General features: G+C 48.3%; 1 protein-coding gene across 6 annotated transcripts in view; it reads left to right on the top strand.

Moving 5' to 3' along the window:
- The window catches only part of DDX11 (DEAD/H-box helicase 11), an 84,466-nt gene that overhangs the window by 14,500 nt on the left and 49,796 nt on the right, over positions 1 to 20,170 (top strand). For all 6 annotated transcript variants that reach the window (XM_084809360.1, XM_084809364.1, XM_084809362.1 and 3 more), the window contains 11 exons: positions 1,608 to 1,813; positions 3,153 to 3,305; positions 3,633 to 3,679; positions 4,278 to 4,357; positions 5,432 to 5,476; positions 5,807 to 5,874; positions 7,913 to 7,951; positions 8,332 to 8,452; positions 9,192 to 9,326; positions 10,394 to 10,506; positions 18,249 to 18,321. In XM_084809360.1, coding sequence (XP_084665486.1) covers positions 1,608 to 1,813; positions 3,153 to 3,305; positions 3,633 to 3,679; positions 4,278 to 4,357; positions 5,432 to 5,476; positions 5,807 to 5,874; positions 7,913 to 7,951; positions 8,332 to 8,452; positions 9,192 to 9,326; positions 10,394 to 10,506; positions 18,249 to 18,321 — 1,080 coding nt within the window. The remainder of the gene's footprint in view (positions 1 to 1,607; positions 1,814 to 3,152; positions 3,306 to 3,632; positions 3,680 to 4,277; positions 4,358 to 5,431; positions 5,477 to 5,806; positions 5,875 to 7,912; positions 7,952 to 8,331; positions 8,453 to 9,191; positions 9,327 to 10,393; positions 10,507 to 18,248; positions 18,322 to 20,170) is intronic.

The following is a 20,170-nucleotide window of genomic DNA, read 5'->3' as shown; positions in this document are numbered from 1 at the left end:
CCTACCTATTCAACCTGTACGCAGAACACATCATGCGACGTGCTGGGCTTGATGAAGCCAAGGCTGGAGTTAAAATCGCTGGAAGAAACATTAACAATCTCCGATATGCAGATGATATCACTTTGATGGCTGAAAGCGAGGAGGAGCTGAGGAACCTTATGACGAAGGTGAAAGAAAAAAGTGCAAAAGCTGGGTTGCAGTTAAACCTCAAAAAAACCAAGATTATGGCAACCAGCTTGATTGCTAACTGGCAAATAGAGGGAGAAAACGTGGAGGTAGTGACAGACTTTGTCTTTCTAGGCGCAAAGATTACTGCAGACGCTGACTGCAGCCAGGAAATCAGAAGACGTTTACTTCTTGGGAGGAGAGCAATGACAAATCTTGATAAAATAGTGAAGAGCAGAGACATCACACTGACAACAAAGGTCCGCATAGTTAAAGCAATGGTATTCCCTGTAGCAACCTATGGCTGCGAGAGCTGGACCATAAGGAAGGCTGAGTGAAGGAAGATAGATGCTTCTGAACTGTGGTGCTGGAGGAAAATTCTGAGAGTGCCTTGGACTGCAAGAAGATCAAACCAGTCCATCCTCCAGGAAAGAAAGCCAGACTGCTCACTTGAGGGAAGGATATGAAAGGCAAAACTGAAGTATGTTGGCCACATAATGAGAAGACAGGACACCCTGGAGAAGATGCTGATGCTAGGGAAAGTGAACGGCAAAAGGAAGAGGGGCCAACCAAGGACAAGGTGGATGGATGATATTCTGGAGGTGACGGACTGGTCCTTGGGGGAGCTGGGGGTGGCGGTGGCCGACAGGAAGCTCTGGTGTGGACTGGTCCATGAAGTCATGAAGATTCGAAAGCGACTGACCGAATGAACAACAGTGCCCCTCCTTGGCTCAAAAAAAGGCTCCTGGAGAGGCTTACAAACAATCAGTAAAGCAAGACAGTTCCTGCCTACAGGCTTACAATCTAAAAAGACATGAGACATAAAGAAAAAGGGATGAGGAGGGAAAAGAAAAAGATTTTCAACAGGGATGGCGGAATGACCCTGCTTTGCCTCTTATCTCCTGGAGGATAAAATATAGGATAAGTGTGTTTAGGCCCTACTGGTTAAAATAATTTTTCAGACTGCTGTTCTTTTTTACCAAGTGTTTTATTGTTGTTTGCTCTTTAATATTTTGATTTAGGTGTTAAATCAGATCTTGTATGCTTTGCCAACTTGAATATTTCTTAGGTTGGATAGAAATGCAGAAATAAATAAAATATTCACCTTTTGCCTCGCTGTTCTTCCTCTCCCGTCTTTCCATGTAGCTCTCTGAAATTAGGCTGGAGCAGGGACTTGCCTTTTGCTTATGTTCCTCTAGGACAGCCTTCCCCAACCTGGGTCACTCCAGATATTTTGGCCTACAATTCCCATCAGTCCCTGACCATTGGCCATGCTGGCTGGGGCTGATGAGAGTTGAAGTCCAAAACATCAGCAAGGACTCAGGTTGGGGAAGGCTGTTCTAGGAAGTGCCACGTATGCAGACTCTACTAAAATGTTACTATGAAACACTTTTTTCCATGTTGCTCGTGCAGCTTTTATTTCTGGCTTTTTTCACCTTCAGAGAAGAAGAGCTTGGGAGAGGAGGCAGAGGGGAAGAAGAGGCGTGTGAGCCGAACAACTTGTCCATTTTACTCCTATGAGCACATGCAGTTTCTTCGGGATGAGGTTCTGGTCCAGGTGAAGGATATAGAGCAGCTGGTGACTCTGGGGAAAGAAATGAAGGCCTGCCCATATTACGGAAGCCGATACGCCATCCCAGCTGCTCAGGTGAGTACCTGGTATTCCAGCCTTGAAGGGACATGGGGCTCACAAGCCACCCAGTGTTCTTCCTTTATAGCCTTGACTTCTTCTACTAAACAAGATGTGCAAAAATCATGTCTTTTCCAAAAATTGAGCTCTAAGGGCGCAATCCTGTGCAGATTTAGACCTGCATAGGATTGCACCCTAAATTGTCATGGGGTAGGTTTTGAGGAGAAAGCAGGTTTAAAGCTGAGTGTACGAACTTGGGCTGCAAGCTTTAAGTGTTAGAATTCCCTGACTAGCAAGGACCAATTTTTAATACGTGAGGGTCATGTTATAATTAGGTGCAGAGATATGATTTTAGGGCACATTGAATTATCTGTTTGAGGCTATTTTGGGTCTGGTTTGTTATTGTAATTAATATAGAATGGGGAAAAATATTAGAAGTGGTCTTCTCATGGTCAGTGTTCTTTTAATTGTACATTATCTTACAAGTCCTTTGACATGTCAAAAAAGCACCTATATTGAGGTTTTTCGGCAAGACGTAGATGGGTTTAAGTGTAATTGATCTGTTAAAAGACAGAAGAGCGATCAACTTAAAAGTGCCTGAGAAGCCCTAGTACAAACCTAGTAGTGCCTGCCATTTAGGACTGTCTGGGCAGTATCCAACTGTGTCATTCCATTAGCGCAAATGACATTGCATTAGCGGCAACTAAGTTCTGAACTATGCACAAGAGAAGAATCCAACTAAAGTTACGTTTGTGCAAGCACAGTTGCACAAGCAGTTTTGCGTAACTCTTGTGCACCCTGTTGTGCAAGCTGTTGTCCATCGTGTTGTGCAACACGTTGTGCATTCCACTTGTGCAACCATTTATGAAACTGCATGCACCCATTGTGCAATGCATTGTGCAGCTGGTTGTGCAACCGCACAAGTATAATGGGCAACCACTTCCACAAAGGAAAGATTTAGCGGCGCTCCACTCACGCTATTTGTGTTTGTGGAATGTCATCACTGGATACTGCCCTCTGTCTACCTAGGAGAAGGCCTTAGCTAGCTCCCTACTGCTCCCTACTTATATGCCTTTCTTAGGATGTTTTCGCACATTATACGCGAGGTACCCTGGGTTTGCTGCTGCAAGTACACTCAGCAGGGGTGCAAACCATTCCTGACTTCCTGATGACTATGCAGGTGTGTGGTATACATGTTTGCAAACCCAATTTTTCCCCCGTTTGTGCATACCTAAAAAAAAATCATATCAAATTGTAATGTGTAATTCCTTTTTGCCCCAGAAATTTGTTCTGCAGCTGGTAATACAAGACCAACAAACCTCCCTTGTAATGAAAGCTTCTGTTGTCTGTCCTACAGTTGGTGGTGCTGCCATATCAAACGCTTCTGCATGAAGCTACCAGAAGCGCCTCTGGGATCAAGCTGAAGGATCAGGTGGTGATCATTGATGAAGCTCACAATCTGATTGATACCATCACCTGCATCTACAGTGCCCAGGTTAGCGGTTCTCAGGTGAGTCAGGCTTGGAGGCCTCTGCTTTGGAACCTGCTTGTTAGGTTCTCCGTGGTATTTTGCAAGCTACCTTCAGTGCCAATGTTTTCATGGAGGAGAAGGCTGTCAGTGGCTAAATATTACCTCCAGTATCAAAAGCAGTATGTCTCTCCATTCCAGTCGCTGGGGAACATGAGCAAGAAGGTGCTCTGGTGTTTGTGTCCTGCTTATGGGCTCCCCATCAGCATCTGGTTGGCCACTGTGGGAAACAAAATGCTGGACTAGGTAGGCCTTTGGCCTGATGGAGCAGGGCTTTCCTTACATTCTTATCATTCATTTCCATTATAGCTTTGCTGCGCCCATTCCCAGCTGTTGCAGTACATGGAGCGATATAGGTGAGGATATTTACAGCTTGGGGCCCATTCTGCCAGCAATCCCTAGTTTCCCACGTTTGGACACAATGGCAAACTAGGGTTTGTTGCTAACCAGGCTAGGAAGTTTCTAATCTCCCCTTCTGTGTGTAGGAAGGGGAGGAGGAGCCTGTAAGTCCAAGAGGCTGTTCGTCCTGGTAATAGCAAACCATGGTTTACTGACCATTACATCTAACTGCAGCCAGTGACTTCATGGCTAGACAAGATTTGAATTGGGAACTTCCTGGCTCATAGCTCACCTTCTTAGCCACCATGCTGTACTGTTTATAGCTGTAAGGGAGGAATCCTGTGCACATTTAGACAGGAAAAAGTAGGACTTTTCCCCATCTAAACGTGCATAGGATTGCACCTTAAGTTGATTACTGGTGCCTACTCTGAACAAGCTCTCCTACAGCAAAGGTAGTAGGATGCCAGTAATATTTGGGTAGATAGGTTGTTAGTTCACCCCCAGTGGCATAACTCTTTCCATGAGCCCTAGCAGGTCTGTCCCTGAGTCCAACTTAGCCATGTTCTGTCTGGAATTCTACTTGTGTGCATTGATCTGTCTGATTCCTTGTCATAGGAAACGCCTGAAAGCAAAGAACCTGATGTACATTAAACAGATTCTGTTTTTGCTGGAGAGATTTGTGGCTGTTCTTGGAGGTAAGAAGGGGAGCTCAGGTTCCCGCCATTTTCAATACTGCTCCTTTTCCCTGGTGGAATGTCATACACTTCAGGCATCGAGCCAAATCACATTGTGAGATACAGCAAGCGACCATTATATGGGCTGCAGGGACAATCCATCATTCTTGGAGCTTCTGCATTACCATGTGTGTGGGTAGTGGGGAGAGCAATGGATTCCAGAAAGGCGGAGCAGGGCCTGAATGAATTCCAGCCAGTGCACTGTTTTCCCACGCCCTCCAACCCATTCCTCTGGGGGTCACCACCATCTTCAGTTTCTCCCCCAGTCCTTCCTCAGTTTCAAGTTGTGTTCATCCTAACAGGATAGATGTAAGGGAAACACACAACAAGTAAAGGACAAAGTTTTGTTTTTAAGCTTTTGTTAACGGAATCCCTGTTGCCCTTGCTGTGCACGTTTTTCCTCAGGTGTGCACTTCTGCCTTGGATATAAGCCGTGTAATTACATTAACTTTCAGTATTTACTGAACTTGCTACAGCTTAATGTAATCAAATTCCAGATTGCTTGTTGAAATTTGCTTTAATGTGCGTACAGATGCAATAAACTTTTTAATTAGAAGCAAATCAGAATCTGTGTTTAGTAGAGATTCAACCTTGACTAAACAGCGTAGAAAAAGAACACCTCCCTCAAAGGGATGGCCTTGGAAGGAAAGCAAGAGGCCAGGGGCGAAAAAGCAAGCTGTTGTGCAGCCCCTGTCTGGCTGGACTTTTACAGCTGCCTTCCTCAACCTGGTGACCTCCAGATGTTTTGGACTACAACTCCCAGCATTTCTGGCCTTGCTGGCTGGGGCTGATGGGAGTTGAAGTCTAAAACATCTGGAGGGTGCCAGGTTGGGAAGGCTGCTTGTTTATAGCATAAGCCAAATTGTAGTTGTGCAGAAGTAAGCCCCACTTTCCGGGGGACATCGTCTCTAGTAAGGATGCTTAGCATTGCAGCTTACTGGTTCACCTGTTAGGATTGTTTCAGAAAATGTGCCTTGATTCAGCAGAGCTCCTTTGTCCATGATTTCGACTGCTTCTCTTCTCTGCTTCCTACAGGAAATTTCAATCAAAACCCAAATACTCAGAGCGTTCCACAAACAGGTAGGCTGTGTGTGTGCTTTCCTCCAGTGAGTAAAATGACATGGCTTGGCCAGTAGGCCTAATAGGGAGAGACTGTAGCTCAGTGGCAGAGCACCTGCTTTCCATGCAGGTCCAGCTTCAATCCCCGTCTTCTCTGGGCAGGGCTGGGAAAACGCCTGCCTGAAACCCTGGGGAGGCGTTGCTGCCACTCGGTGGCGACAGTTCTGGGCTAGATGGACCCAGGGTCTGACTCCATATAAGGCAGCTTCCTATGTCCCTAACTGGGAGTGAGGAAGAAACATTTCCATTTCTGGTGTATGATGATGGCCTTATCTTCTCTCTCTTTCCAAGGGGTACAGCTGAAATCTATCAATGACTTTCTATTCCAGTGCCAGATTGACAACATCAACCTCTTCAAGGTAAGGGCTTGGGGGGCTGGCACCCAAGCCTAGAATTGTGCTCACAGCACTTGCGTGGAGGGGAGGACTCCTGCCTCAGCCTGGGATAGTGGTGCTCCTCTTCTCCCCCAGCCTGGTCAGGTGATAACTTGGTTCGGATTTGCATTTTTTAATATTATCTGGACTTCTTAACTATCACAGATCCCATAGTCATTATCTTGAGCCGCGGCTCAGGGCAGGGATGCCCCCCAGGTGTGTTGGACTACTAGTCCCATCAGCCCTAGTCAGCATCGCCAGTGGTCAGGGGTGATGGAAGTCCAAAGCATCTGGAGATCACCCCTGCCTTGAGCCATCCTCCCTCTTCTTCCTGGATGAGAAGTTCCAGATGTTTCAACCCCATTGGAGATAACAACGGCTTTTTTTCTGTTGTTTGCACCGGAGGCCTTTAGACTTCGTTCGATGCAGCCCCATCTAGCCTGCAATATGGGACCCACTTTTGAAATATCTCCTTAATTTTGGAGGTGACTTGTAAAAAAAATAAACCTATCCTCTATCTCAGCCTTCCCCAAGCTGGGGCCCTCCAGATCTGTTGGACTACAACTGCCAGCAACGTGGCTGGGCATGCTTGGAGCTGTAGTACAACACATCTGGAGGGCTCCAGCTTGGGGAAGGCTGCTCTATCTGGCGTGATCTAAACCTGCAGTAGAATGAGGTTGTAGGGAGTGGGCTGCCCTACTCCTGATTGCATGTAGGGGCTATGTTTTTAATGCCGCCCCTGAATGCAGTCAGCTGTGTCCAGGTCTGGGCACTGCATTTTAAGACGGAGATTGACAAATCAAGAAGAGAGACCAGGAGGGGGAGGGGGCTGAAAATCAAGTCCTATGAGGAACGGTTGAAAGAGCTGAGGATGTTTTGCCTGGAGATGGAAGAAGATTAAGGGGAGACATGGTAGCGGTCTTCAAATATCTACAAGGCTGTCATGCAGATGACCATTTACACCTGCAGTTTTGTGCAAATTGCACTATGTATGGCCGCGATTTTGCACAATTTGCGATTTCTGTAAATATTTATACTCGTGATCTTGCACAAATCACGACTCGTGGATAAAAAAAAAAAGTGGCAAAGTTCCCAAGTTACGGGGACTGATCCCCTGCTTGGCTTGCAAAAGTGCGCTGAGTTGGGGCCGCTGCAGGGATCTGTCAAGCCAAAAACAAATAGGACTTCCCAGTGATGGATAACACTACTGCCAACTTGCTCCTGGCTCTCTGCCTGTCAAGCAAGCAGTGGGTACCAATGATGAGAAAGAGGAGGAGGAGCAAGAGCAGCTGGTGACAGTGGGGGTGAGAAGGTTGACTCGCTGAGGGAGGGGGCCCACGGAGGATGTCTTGCCCAAGGGCCCCCCAAAACCTGGAGCCGGCACTGCTCTTGAGTGGGAATCGCAGGGAACCAGATTGGCTAAACACAGGGGAAAACATCCCAACGGTGAGAGCTGTTTGGTAGCGGAAGAGAGAGCCTCAGGAGGTGGTGGGTTTTCCCTTTTTGGAATTATTTAAGCAGAGCTTAGATGGCTACATCTGTCAGGGATGCTCTAACCTGCATTGACTGGTTAAACTGGATGATCTCCAGAGTCCCTTCCAACACTCTTATGATTCTAAAATAAAAAAGCTCCTCACAAGCAAACCATAGCACATCAGAGAGATATCCTCTAGCCCACCCTCTCCCCATTGTGACAGTTTCCTAGTAGCAAGGTGCTGGGGACGATGGGAGTTGTAGTCCAACACATCTGGAGGGCCCGAGGTTACGGAAGGTTGTCCTCAGGGTAAGACGCGTTCCTGGAATAGGATAAGAAACCCTCGGAGGGATGCGTCCCTCCTAAAAATCCAGCCTGAAGTTTAAAACCATGGATGAGATATAGTTCAATCCTCTGCTAGAGCAATTGACAGAGTGTTGGGTGGGTTGTGACGCTCTAGTGGAGAAGGCTGGGGCAGGGCAGCTCAGCAAGTGAGATGAGTTCAGAACCTTCTGTTGTTAAGAACCTTTCATTCTCTCTTTCCGACAGGTTCAGCACTACTGCGAGAAAAGCCTCATCGGCAGGAAGGTATTTCCCGAAAATTTCATTTATTTCACTGATTACGTTTCTGTAGCACCCAATACCGAAGCTCTCTGAGCAGTTTACAAAGACTGAAAACCTTAAAATACAATATTATGCATAGGATAAAAACCACTGATGTACAAACATGTAAACAGACCAGTGGAGGATGGTGGCTCTGATTTCTGTGGGGCTTTGAATTCATTCTTAGTTTCAGTCAGAACTCCAAAGGAGCTATCCAAGGTGCAAAACTCTATCCCCAGAACAATTTGAATGTAATATTTTTCTGCCATGGGAAATCATATGGATTTCCCAGGAAGGATCCATGAGCAGAGAAACAGTTTATGGGCAACGTCTAATATGGCTTCTGGTCTCTCTGCGTTTGGCAGCTGTTTGGGTTTGTGGAGAGATATGGTGCATCTGGGACTCTGAAAACAAGGAAAGAAGACCAGAAAATGGCTGGTTTGCAGAATTTCCTGCAGTCCTTGAACAAGAGGCAAGGGAAAGAAGGTGAGCTTGGCTGAAAATCAGTCTTTGGGAGAGTTACAAGCTGGAAGGGGAAGGGCTGGAATGGGGAAGGGCTGTAAGAGGCCAAACAAAAGATCGTGACCGCGACGATAGTGACTTTTTAATAGGCACAGGAATTTTGCTCCTTGTGTGTGCTGTCCCTTCTTCTCCAGCAGGCCGGACTGAGGGAGATAAGAGGGGGAAGTGGGGCCATCCCCGCTGAAAGACTTAATTTTTTTCCTCTTCCCTCCCCATTCCTTTTTCCTTGTGTGTCGTGCCTTTTCAGATTGCAGACCTGTGGGCAGCAATTGTCTTGTTTTACTGATTATATGGAAGCTGTTCCAGGAGGCTTTCTGGATCAGGGTGAATGTATTGTGTTCCTCCTGGCTAAAGAGTTATATACTGTACTTTCTCTTGAAGGGCCAATCAGTAGGGAACACAACTTGATTTTCCTTGGTACAGTAATGCCATTCTGGTGAGGCTGTGGGCATTTGTTGTTGTTGTTTTTACATGCAAGGCTTAAATCACATTTTCCCCTTTAAATTTATCTGTAATATGAACATAAAAGTTACATTGGCATGAATGTAGATTCGGTTTCGCTTCTGCATTCTGTCTCCTGGTAGCAACGTTCAAGCATGGCATGAAGGGAGATGGCCTTCTGAACTCTTTACACTCGTAGTCCCACAGCCCCAGTATGTTCAACATCTTCAGTTCTCCAGCTCAGTTGTCTTTTGGTCCTTAGGCACTCCACAGAGATCCCCTGAAGATGCTGCAGATGACCAGCCCAAAATGGCATCTCCTCTGATGCATATTGAGGGGTTTTTAGCTGCGCTCACAAATGCAAATCAAGATGGAAGGATAATCCTCACCAGGCAAGGTACTTTGTACAATGGTGGTGGTATGTGCGAGTCAATACATTTAAATAAATCACTGCTACTACTGCTACCACTGGTGTAGTGTGGACCCCAAGATAATCTTCAGAGGCCCTCCTCTGGTTGCCCCTGCCAAATGAGGTGAGGCGGGTGACTACTAAGGAGAGGGCCTTTTCACTGGTGGCACCCCGGTCATGGAATGAGCTCCCCAGAGAGGCCCCCCTGGCACCTATGTTATGGTCTTTTGGGTTCCAGGTGAAGACCTTATTCTTCCAAGCATTTACGTTCAGTTTTATTCCTTTAAATCTCTTACTGTATTTTTAGGTCTTTACACAGCTGCTGATTTTTACTTTGGTTTTATGCTGTACTTTTAAAACTTTAATCACGTTGTACTTTATAGTTTTAATTGCTGTGAACTGCTTAGAGAGCTTCAGCTATTGGGTGGCATGGAAGTTTAATAAATAAATGTTCAGATGAGGTGCCTCTCCTGGAGCCAAAGCAGAAGAATGGAAAACCATTTTTATCCTAGTGTTTGGTGCCTTTTTTTTTTTAAAAAAAAGAGAAGCATGAACTTAAATAATTCAACAGCTTGTGTTGTGAAAAGTAGTTGATGAGAAGACTCTCTAATGCAGCCTTCCCCAATCTGGTGCCTTCCAGATGTGTGCTGGACTACAGTTCCATCATCTCCCAGTCAGTATGGTCATTGGCCATGCTAGCTAGGGATGGTGGGAGCTGTAGTCTGACACATCTGGCAGGCAGCAGGTTGGGGAAGGCTGCATTAATGTAATGAAGTGACGTTAGAGGTGCTAGACAATAGGAGCCTACAATGGTTGTACTGTTGACTCAGTTGTCATCTCTTTTCCTGATAGGGTTTTCCCTGGTTTAGCTCAAAGTGTGCTGAACATCCTCAGAATGGGTGCAATGGGAGCCAGCAGTGGGGCAGGGGGAAAAAAGGATTCTTCTATTATTATTATTATTATTATTACTGCAGGCAGTGATCAAACTGCCCCAAAGTGCTCTCAAAATGTTGCATTACCAACTCTCCTGATGTGTTGATATGTCCCTCGTCCAGGCACTTTGGCGCTGAGCAGCCTCAAGTTTCTTCTGCTGAATCCGGCGGTGCACTTTGCCAAGGTGCTGCAGGAGTGTCGGGCTGTGATCATTGCTGGGGGCACCATGCAGCCAGTGAGTAACTGTTTGGGCATTTCCAAAGTCCAGTTGGTCAATGTGGCTGCTGCTTATTTATTTATTTGTTATATGTATATCCCACCATTTCCTCCAAGGAGCCCAAGGCAGCATGCATGATCCGCCTCCTCCTCTCCATGTTATCCTTACAACAACCCTGTGAGGTAGGCTAGGCTGAGAGTCAGTGACTGGCTCAAAGTCATTCATGGCTGAGTGGGGGCTTGAAGCCAGGTCTCCTCGTCCCAGTCCAAGGCTCTAACCATTGCACCATGCTGACTCTTATAACAGCCTTCCCTAACCTGTTACCCTCCAGATGTGTTGGACTACATCTCCTATAATCCCCCATCCAGCTATGGATATGGCCATGAACATGGACAGATCAAGTTTAAATGTAAAATACAAAGATTTGCAGGAAAGTTGTAGCTCTGCCAGTTCCACCCCCACACCTTGCCAATTCAGAGACACTTCAGGGTTGGGGTGGGGGAACTGCGCTAAAGTCAGGATAGTATTGGCAGCATCCCTAGGTATTGGTTGGGAGGGGCCCTGGCTTGCTTGAAATGAGATTGTCCTAGCCGTTGGTTCTACTGTGGATGTGTTACGGAATGTTTATGAACATTCCAACTGCTCAGAAGTAAAACAAAAAACTCTGCACAGAAGGCCTAGGGACAGATATGTCTGTTGGTAGGGAGGTAGGGCTGCCACAACCACAGTCAACTGTTAGAATGAGTGTGAGTGAGTGTGTGTGTGTGTGTGTGTGAGTGAGAGAGAGAGAGAGAGAGAGAGATGTGGGGAGGTAAGGGGTAGAGGAATGGACACTGAGAGAAGGCATTGCAAAAGAAAACGCATTTGTGAATTTTTCTAGGCTCCACGTGGAATCATCCTATCAATACCCACTGTTTATGCCATGGGTGGGGAATGTGTGGCCCTCCAGGTGTTGGTGTACTGCAACTACACTCAGCCCTAGCCAGCATGGCCAATGGTGAGGGCTGAGTTGGAGTCCACCAACATCTGGAGAGCCACACGTTCCCCATCCCTGGTTTATCAAGTGCTTTTGATTGTGCAAAGTGCTTCACAGTCATGATCTCAGTAATTCTTAATCCTGCAAAGAAGGCCCGTAGCCTTACCTGTGGGCTTCTGAGGTAGAGACAGAGAGTGGTTTCTGTGAAGTTGCCTAGTGAATTCGTGGCTGAGGGGAGACGTGAACTGGGGAGCTCCCACGTCTCTCATTCTCTGACACTGCTGCACCAGGTCTCTGTCTTCCCAACCACCTCCAATACTACCTTGGCCTAAGAGAGGGACCGTTAACTGGGGCGGGGGGCAGCATTGGAACTGGTGGATAGACTGTGCTACGGCTTAAATTAGATGTTATGTAGCTGCTTCAGGACAGAGAAAAGGAAGGACGTCTTCACACAGCGCACAGTTAAACTATGGAATTTGCTACCGCAAGAAGTAGTGATGGCCACCAGTTTGGATGGCTTTAAAAGTGGACTGGACAAATCCCTGGAGGAGAAGGCTATCAATGGCTACTAGTCCTGAGGGCTACGTGCTACCTCCAGTATTACAGGCAGTATGCCTGTGTACACCAGTTGCTGGGGAACAAGGGTGTGAGGGTGCTGCTGCACTCATGTCCTGCTTGTGGGTTTCCTAGTCGACAGCTGGTCGGCCACTGTGTGAACAGAATGCTGGACTGGATGGGCCCTTGGTCTGATCCAGCAGGGCTCTTCTGATGTTCTTATGCTTCCTGGCTCATTGTTCATGCTCTAAGAGAGCAATCCCATGGACCCTGGGAGAGAATATAGCAGATTCCCCCTCTCCTCGGGGCTGTAGTCACAGCTACGGCCATGGGAGGGGAAATCCCACTGGGGATCCCGCCCTAACCCCTGCAGAAATCACTGTGGCGGCTTCTCTTCCAAAGATGCAATAGAGTCCTTGGAAGAGGGTCGGGGAGGGAGGAAAGGGGTGTGACGGTGGGTGGGGGTCTGCTGGATCCACAAGCCTCTTGGTGTTCATCCCCAACCCTGGAAAGTAAGCAAGCTAGAGGGGCTGAGAGGGCTGTCTAGCTAAAGACGGTACAGAGGAGGAATGGGAGGCAGCAGCATCTCTGTTGTTCTTGCCACTCTGCCTACCAAGGCATAGGATAGCCGGAGGGCTCCAAGATCGGAGGCCTCCGTCTATAGAGCATCAGTCCCGTCGGATTGCCCTCTAAACCACAATGTTGTGCTAAGTTTCTCCGTGTTCCTGGGTCTTAGTCCTAACCTCTTCTTTGATCAGTCCTAATAATTGCAGTGCAGCCAGATCCTGGGTTGGATGACAAGCAGTTAAATCACGAAGAACGTGAACCAGCCTTCCCCAACCAAGCCCCCCCCCCCGCCCTGATACTTTGGACTGCAACTCCCAGCATTCCTGACCACTGGCCATGCTGGCTGGGGCTGATGGGAGTTGAAGTCCAAAACATCTGGGGGGCACTTGGTCGCGGAAGGCTGATGTAAACTGTCATTCCCTCGCTCCACCTGTAAGTAGGTGCCCCATAACCTTTGTGGAGAAGGACCCCCATATGACAGACATGCTTAACAGTGAAGTTGGCAGAATGTCCTCATTTTGGAAGGCGTCTCTTTGGTCTTTGGGCTTGCTCTGCCCCCACCTCCCCGCCCCTTTAAATGTTCAGTTTCCCAAACCTGTGAGTGGCGCTCGAGAGTGTAGTTTGCCCTACTTCTTCTCCAGGCTGCCTGCAGCTTTCGACAAGCCCTGGATCCCAAGTCTCTGTGTGCATGACCTTAAAGCGGTGATCTTCCAGGAGGGGTCTCTTCAGAAGAATCAGGATGTCCGTGACACAATGGTGGCAGGAGCCATCTCTGCGCAGCTTGTTTACACCTGGGCCCTTGTCCAGGTATAGAAGTGGCACTCCGGAGTAAGGGGCGGGCAAGGAGTCAGTCCTTGGATCCCAGCTGGAGAGGGCTGGGCTGGATGACTTGAACGGGTCTGCTTGCCATGAGATTCCAGGGGTCTTGACCCGCAGTCATGTTAAATGTTTAACAGTGCAGTGCACCGGTTGCAACCTCTTTCTCGTGTCAGTGTGTTGGGGAAAGGGGGGGAATTAATTCTGTGCTGCTCTTCGTTGGAGGAACAGTATGGAAGGACAGTTCAGAATGAACGCGGACTGTTTGGAAGTCCCTGATGGATACATATTGGCCTCTCCCTGGTTTATTATTAACATCCGCCTCGGTCAGGCTCATGTTGGTTTCTTAACCACTTGGAACAAATCGATGTCACAGTCCAGTAGGCTGGGTAGCCCTGCCAGAGAAGAGTGTGAGAAGCGGGGGCAAATGGCCCATCAGAGGTAGCGGGGGAGGGAAGGCAGTATCCCCACCCCCGCACCCCTCCCAGTAGACTTGAGTGTTGTTTGACCAAATGGTAAAACTAATTAAAAAGAATACAGTAATTCTGGCCTGCCCATTCCGAACACCCATCAAGAAGCGCTCTCCTGTTCTTGGCTCGAGTCAGCCTGGAAGAGAGCCTTGTTCAGGCATCTGGGATGGTGCTGGGGAGGGAGTTTTAGAACTGGGGAAGAGAGCAAGGACACCCCTCCCCCCACTTCTGAGGCCCTCCATTGCTGTGCTAAAAACTACTGTAGTGATCAGTTTTGAAGAGCAGGTGCTCATTCTAACAGCCCCGTAGCCCCAAGTGGGATTCAGAAATGCAGGTAGCTGTTGATCCACGTCAACCAACTAGTTCTAGTGGTTTGCATCTCCAGCAGGAGCATTTAACTTTGTAAAATGAATGTGTGTGAATTGCCCACTCAGTACCAAGCCACCCCCAAATACTATGCATTCCAACAGGGACATCTCTACATTACATTTCATGGCATATGTTGGGGCATCTGTCCGAACATGCCTAGTATTCAGCTGAAATTGTTTTAGCTGTTTGAATTGTTGTAAACTTGGTATATTTTAATTTTTTCATGCTGTTTTTAACCGTGTATTGTCATGACTATCCCTAGGAGTTTCGGCTATTGGGCAGTACAGAAATAATAAGAATAATATCTCACCACAATATATTGTTGCTGGGCAAAGCAATTTCACCTTCAGCTATTGGGCAGTATAGAAATAATAATAATATCTCACCACGATATATTGTTGCTGGGAAAAGCAATTTCACTTCCAGCTGCTGTGAAGATTTCAGCCAAATTCAGAGGGTACAGGAAAGCCTGAGGGGGGCAGCAGATGACATCCTCATCCCTGCTATTCACAAAGTCCCGGGGCTTCAACCCCATGAGTCCTGGCTCCGCTACGCCACTGGCTTTAAAGTGCTAGAGAGCTGCCAGCCCCAAATCCGAGTGTCTTAGGGCTGTATGGATGGGGGCACATGGTTCTGGAGATGGAAAGGCATCCTACTCCTCCCCCTCCTCCCCAGGATACTTCGTGTAAGCTGTCAGTGGCTTGACCAGTCAATTCCCTCTCTTTTCTCTGCCCTCCATTTTCCTTTCTTTTGCTTGCAGTTGACCCTGACCATTCCATGTCTCGGGCTGATTTTTGCCACAGACTTAGATTGGTGGACTCAAAGGGCAGCTTCCAAGGGTGTTATTCTGCAAACTGGAATAGCGCTAGTGGAACACTGCCGGAACTTTCTGTTGCTCGAGCGGAACACCCAGCTGGTTACACAACAGGTTCTGCAAGCATAATGCACAACTGCTTGCGCAACTGCACTTGCACAAATGTAACTTTAGCTGGATTCTCCTCTTCCGCATAGTTTGGAGCCTCGTTTCCACTAGCGAGATGTTATTTGTGCTAACAGGATGACACCATTGGATACGGCCCAAACAGTCTGCCTGATGTCTGGTTTGTTTAGACCAGCCTTCTGCAACCTAGTGTCCTCCAGGTGTGTTGAACTACAGCCCCCATCATCCCCAGTCCTTTTCCCACCCACCCCCGATGTACAGTCAACTGTCGTCAATATTCGGTAAGTTCACGAGTTCCTGTCAGGCTGTTTCTGTTTTGTTTGTTTTTAAAACTTTCAGTTTACAAATGTAGGTACTTCTGACCACAGAGGGTGTCCCCTGAAGTATGTGAGTGGAAGCCACAACCTTGCTATTGGGTAGCCCCATTTTGTTTCCAAAATGATAGGCACTACACTACTGTAGTTCACTATTAGAAGGAATGATCATACGATAGCACACTAGTTTTATGTGAACGTAACTAACTCCTGAATTAATGTTAACCCACCTTTTTTATGAAGGGAAACTAGGGAAAGGTGGTGCGTTGTTTTGTTGTTGTTGTCGAACTTGGGTAATTGGGGAATGACACTATGGGAAATGACTGTAGCTCGGTGGTAGAGGACCTGCTTTGCATGCGGATGTCCCAGGTTCAATCCCCAGCACCTCTAGGTCTGACAACATTAAGTTAGATGGACGGTGGTCTGACTCAGTACAAGACACCTTCCTGCATCCATAGAATTATGTATGTAAACATTTTGTTTGGATTTTTATACAGGGGAGGGAAACCTATGGACTCCAAATCCCATCAGACCCAGCCAGCCTGGCCAATGGGCAGGGATGATGGGAGCTGGGAACATACGAGTCAGACCATTCGTCCACATAGCCCAGTGTTGTTGACACAGACTGGCAGCAATGGCTCTCCGGTGCTTCAGACAGGAGTTTTTCCACCCTAGCTGGAGCTGCCGGGGGTCAAACCTGGGACCTCCTGCATGCAAAGGAGGTCCTCTGCCACTGAACTACAGCTCCTGAATAGCCCAGCTACATTGGGGGCCACAGGTTCCCCACCCGTGCTGTAAAACACACCATAGGAAGGAGGGTAAGAACCACTTTGTAACTGATGTGTATTGAAGCCAGAAGCGAGACTGGGGAAGGAGATGGCTCTAAAAAACACACACCGGATGATGTGGTGATGTGGGGCCACACGGTGGCACAACTGCTCTTCAGTTAGTAGCATTAGCAGGGGGTCAAGGTGGCGTTGCACCATCTGGAAGGGCAAGTCGCGTGGAACAAAAAGCAGGTGGCACAGCCAAGCTCTGTGTTGCATTCCGAACATTGGCAAGGAGCAGCTTGGGAGGGGCTTGTGCCCAGTGATGCCGGCTTCACGATGCCATGGCCTGGTCCACCACGCATGCGAGGCCCGTGGCATGTGGCGTGCTCCTGTTGGAGTGTCAGTGCGCGGCCACCCTTCAGAGTCGTCAGCACGCAGCCACAGCAAATGCCTTTTCTGTTCCCCAAAGAGCCCTGAGTCGTGTGCGCTGGAGTCCAGCTGTAGGAGGGGTGGCTGTGCTTCAGGTGGAACTGAGTCCCGCTGAAATTGAGGGGACGGATGCTTCAGCAGATCTCTGCTGCACACCCTCGTTGAGACCCAGGAGGCTGAAATGCCCCGTAAAGGGTTTCCGAGCTCCAGGCTGGGTTGCCTCTCCCCGGCCGCTCTCTTCTTTGCTGTTGCTTGGGTTTAGATGTGTACCCCCCTCTGTCTGTGAGCTTCAGGGTGGGTAATGTCATTTCCTCTGCGCATTCACCCTGGCTCCTGTGTGCGTGCATGCGGGGGTCACGCCCTTGCTCCTGTTTTAGAGACGGAAATGTGGGCATGAGTGCCAAGTCTCTGAGGAAGGGGTGAACTCCAGAACAAGGTTGTCCTTTGTCCATCCACCATGCGGCTTTTCTTTACAGTGGCTTAGCCTTCCCCGACCTGGCGCCCTCCGGAGGTGTTGGACTGCAACTCCCAGCATCCCCAGCCAGCTCTGACTGGGGGTGCTGGGAGTTGTAGTCCAACACCTCCGGAGGGCGCCAGGTCGAGGAAGACTGAACTAACACATCAGTGCATTCTCCCTCTTCAGCACAGAATTCTCTCTTTTCTCAGATGCGCTGTCTTCCAGTTGCGTAGATTGTGTTTGCCTGCTGCAGTTCTGCAGAAAAGCCAGAGCGTGTGGTTTGGGCCATAGAATCCAGCTGCCTTAGAACAGAACAGAAGTTTATAGCCCTTAAGCTTGGATAGATGTGCTTGACAGCATACCGGCACCTCCGAAACCCAGGGGCGTACTGAATATGGTGTCCAGAGGGCGGGGCCTCATTGCCTTGTATGGCTCCGTACTCCTTTCTGTAAGGACAAATCGTGGAAGTAAGAGATGGTGTCAGTGTTTTCTGGTTGCATAGGTGCTATTTGGGAGGGGCCGTAGCTCAGCAGTAGAGCACATCCTCTGGAGGCAGCGCACATCCCAGGTTCAGCCCAGCATCTCCACCTGGAAGGAGCTCTGATAGCAGATCTGCTTGGAGAATTACTTCTGATTGGCATAGGCAATACTGGGCTAGACGGACTAAGGGTCTGACCCGGGATGCGGCAGCTTCCTATGGAGGTAGCAGAATTTGCTTTATTTGTTGCAAGTCTTGGAGTACAGAGGGTAGTATCCGATGGTGGTGTGCCGCTGGCGGGACGGATTCCCCCCCGCCCGCCACTAATCTGCTCCAGAGGATTGGGGGGGACCCCGGAGCAGATTTGTGGCATGAAGGGAGGAAGAAAGAATGGAGAAGCCCTCTCCTGTCAATTCCCATTTCTAGTTGCACTTACGTTCATTTCCGCTGGCACAACATCATCAACGGTAGCAGGATGACACCACTGGATACTACCCATTCCTCAGGCTTTTTTTTTTCCAGGGTGGAACATGCCTAGTACTGGAGCATACCTAGTACTAATATATATATATATATATATATACATACATATAGCCATCTTTTGATACTTGCCTTGCAGGTAGCTGATTTCCGGGAGCAGCTGCTCATGTGTGCGGGTGTCGGTGTGGACAGGATCGAGGAGTTCTCCTGCGGTGAGTCTTGGAGGGTTGGGGAGGGAGGGCCTTTTGTGCCCCAAATCACAGCGGGTGGGCGAGCTCTGTTTGACCATTGCTAGGGCGCTGCATGTGGCAAAGCTTTTCCTGCTCCATCTCTTCCTGCCCAAATGCTGCAGCCGGTTGGGAGTCCAGCTGCCTTTCACCTCTGGCTGTGCTTTTCCTGGGGAATCTTTGCCAGCATTAGCTGGCAAAGGCTGCTGTGCTTACATTCCACTAAAAGGGCACCGCTTTTCATGGGAATTGGGTTTCCCATGAATTAAGTAGGATGTCCTTTTGTAGCAACACGTGTGTGTAAAATAGGGCAGTATATCTTTGACAAGTGGGAGCTGTAACAAAACGTTGCAGCGTGGTGTGCTCCTGTTCAGGGTGCCAGCCAGCCAGCTAGTCAGCCCTGCCCTTTTACAGGATACTCCATTCCATTCCCCCTCCTCCCTGGTTTTTATTTTTTCCTCTCAATCAGCCAGCATTCTGTGCTCACCTCAGTGGGCTGTTTTGGTTTATTTTGGATCTCCCCCCCCCCCCCCTAATTTTAGGGTTTTCTTCCTTAAGATATTTTTGTACTTCTGAAAAGCTTGGGATTCCTCAAGCACGCTAATACCTATCTCTTGTGCATGGGTGGTGCTGTCTTGGCTACATAAGAATAGGCACTTAGGTAACCAGGTTTGCTATTCATATATCCACGATGATACACGAGGGTGAAAGCAACATTTCTCTCCTTCCTGCCAAAGCAGGGACAGTTCATGGTGGTATTTCAAGAAAATACTGGAGGCTTAAGGTATCGTCATGGAAATGTAACAAAGAGTCTTGTGGCACCTTGAAAACTAACAAGTGTATTTATGCTGAATACTTTGCTGCCATCAGACTAACACAGCAGCCCCTCTGGAAATTGTCATGGAAATATGCCTATTCTTTAAAATGTTCAGACTGAGAAGGAATCACAGGGAATTGGCAGTCAACGTGGGTAAAGCTGGTCCCAAGGCAGAATCAGCGCAGGCTTCTGGAATCTGCACAGTTCTGAGGCTGCTTTTTGTTTTTAGCATCTCAGGGCCCTGACCAAACTCCCCTTTCTTTTGCTTCCCATCTCACGCTTGAGTTGTGACTTCCAAGTTTTTGATCAGGCAGTAGGACTCTCTGCTTCTCTCACATCAGGGGTGGGCAGACCTCGGGCTTGTCAGGTTCTACTTTGCTTTTTTCAGTAGAACCCAGAGGTCCCCCAAATGGAGACAAATGCAAAATAATGGGCAGCTGGGTGGGCAGGGGCTGATGCCAGCTGGTAGCTTGAGGTAGAGCCAATTACTTAACTGCAACCCCGCCCCCCCGCCAGCCTGCATTTACAAGGACAAATCTACATTTGAGTTGCTCCAGAGTTACTACTGAGTTACTACTACTCTGAAATTGGCCACAGAGCAGCACAAAGACCTGGTCAAAGGCAACCGACTGATTTTCTTATTTTACAGGAACATGGAAGAGGGATTAGTACAAGATCAGATATGGCAGAGATTTTTTTTTCCTTGCAGTTTTCCTTGCAATTTTTAAACTACTGGGAGTCAAATGCCTTTGGAGGTCCACTGCAAAACACTAAGATCTACCAGTAGGTCCTGATCTACCTTTTCTCGCCCCTGATTGAAGTGACCCTTGCTTCTGCAGCAGTTGCTGTCATTGGCCTGTAGGCTCCTCCCCAGATTGCTAAGACACAAATTCATAGAATCATAGGGTTGGAGGGGGCCTGCAAGACCACTGAGTCCAACCCCGTGCTCAATGCAGGAAGCCTGATTCCCAGGCAGCCTCCCATCCAAGTACTAACTAGGGCTGACCCTGCTTAGCT

This window comes from Heloderma suspectum, chromosome 7 (genome assembly GCF_057233095.1).
Source record: "Heloderma suspectum isolate Gila_16-S chromosome 7, 16-S_ref, whole genome shotgun sequence".
Classification (NCBI taxonomy): Eukaryota; Metazoa; Chordata; class Lepidosauria; order Squamata; family Helodermatidae; genus Heloderma; species Heloderma suspectum.
Note: the sequence above shows the minus strand (reverse complement) of the source record. Positions and strands in the feature narration are given on the sequence as shown.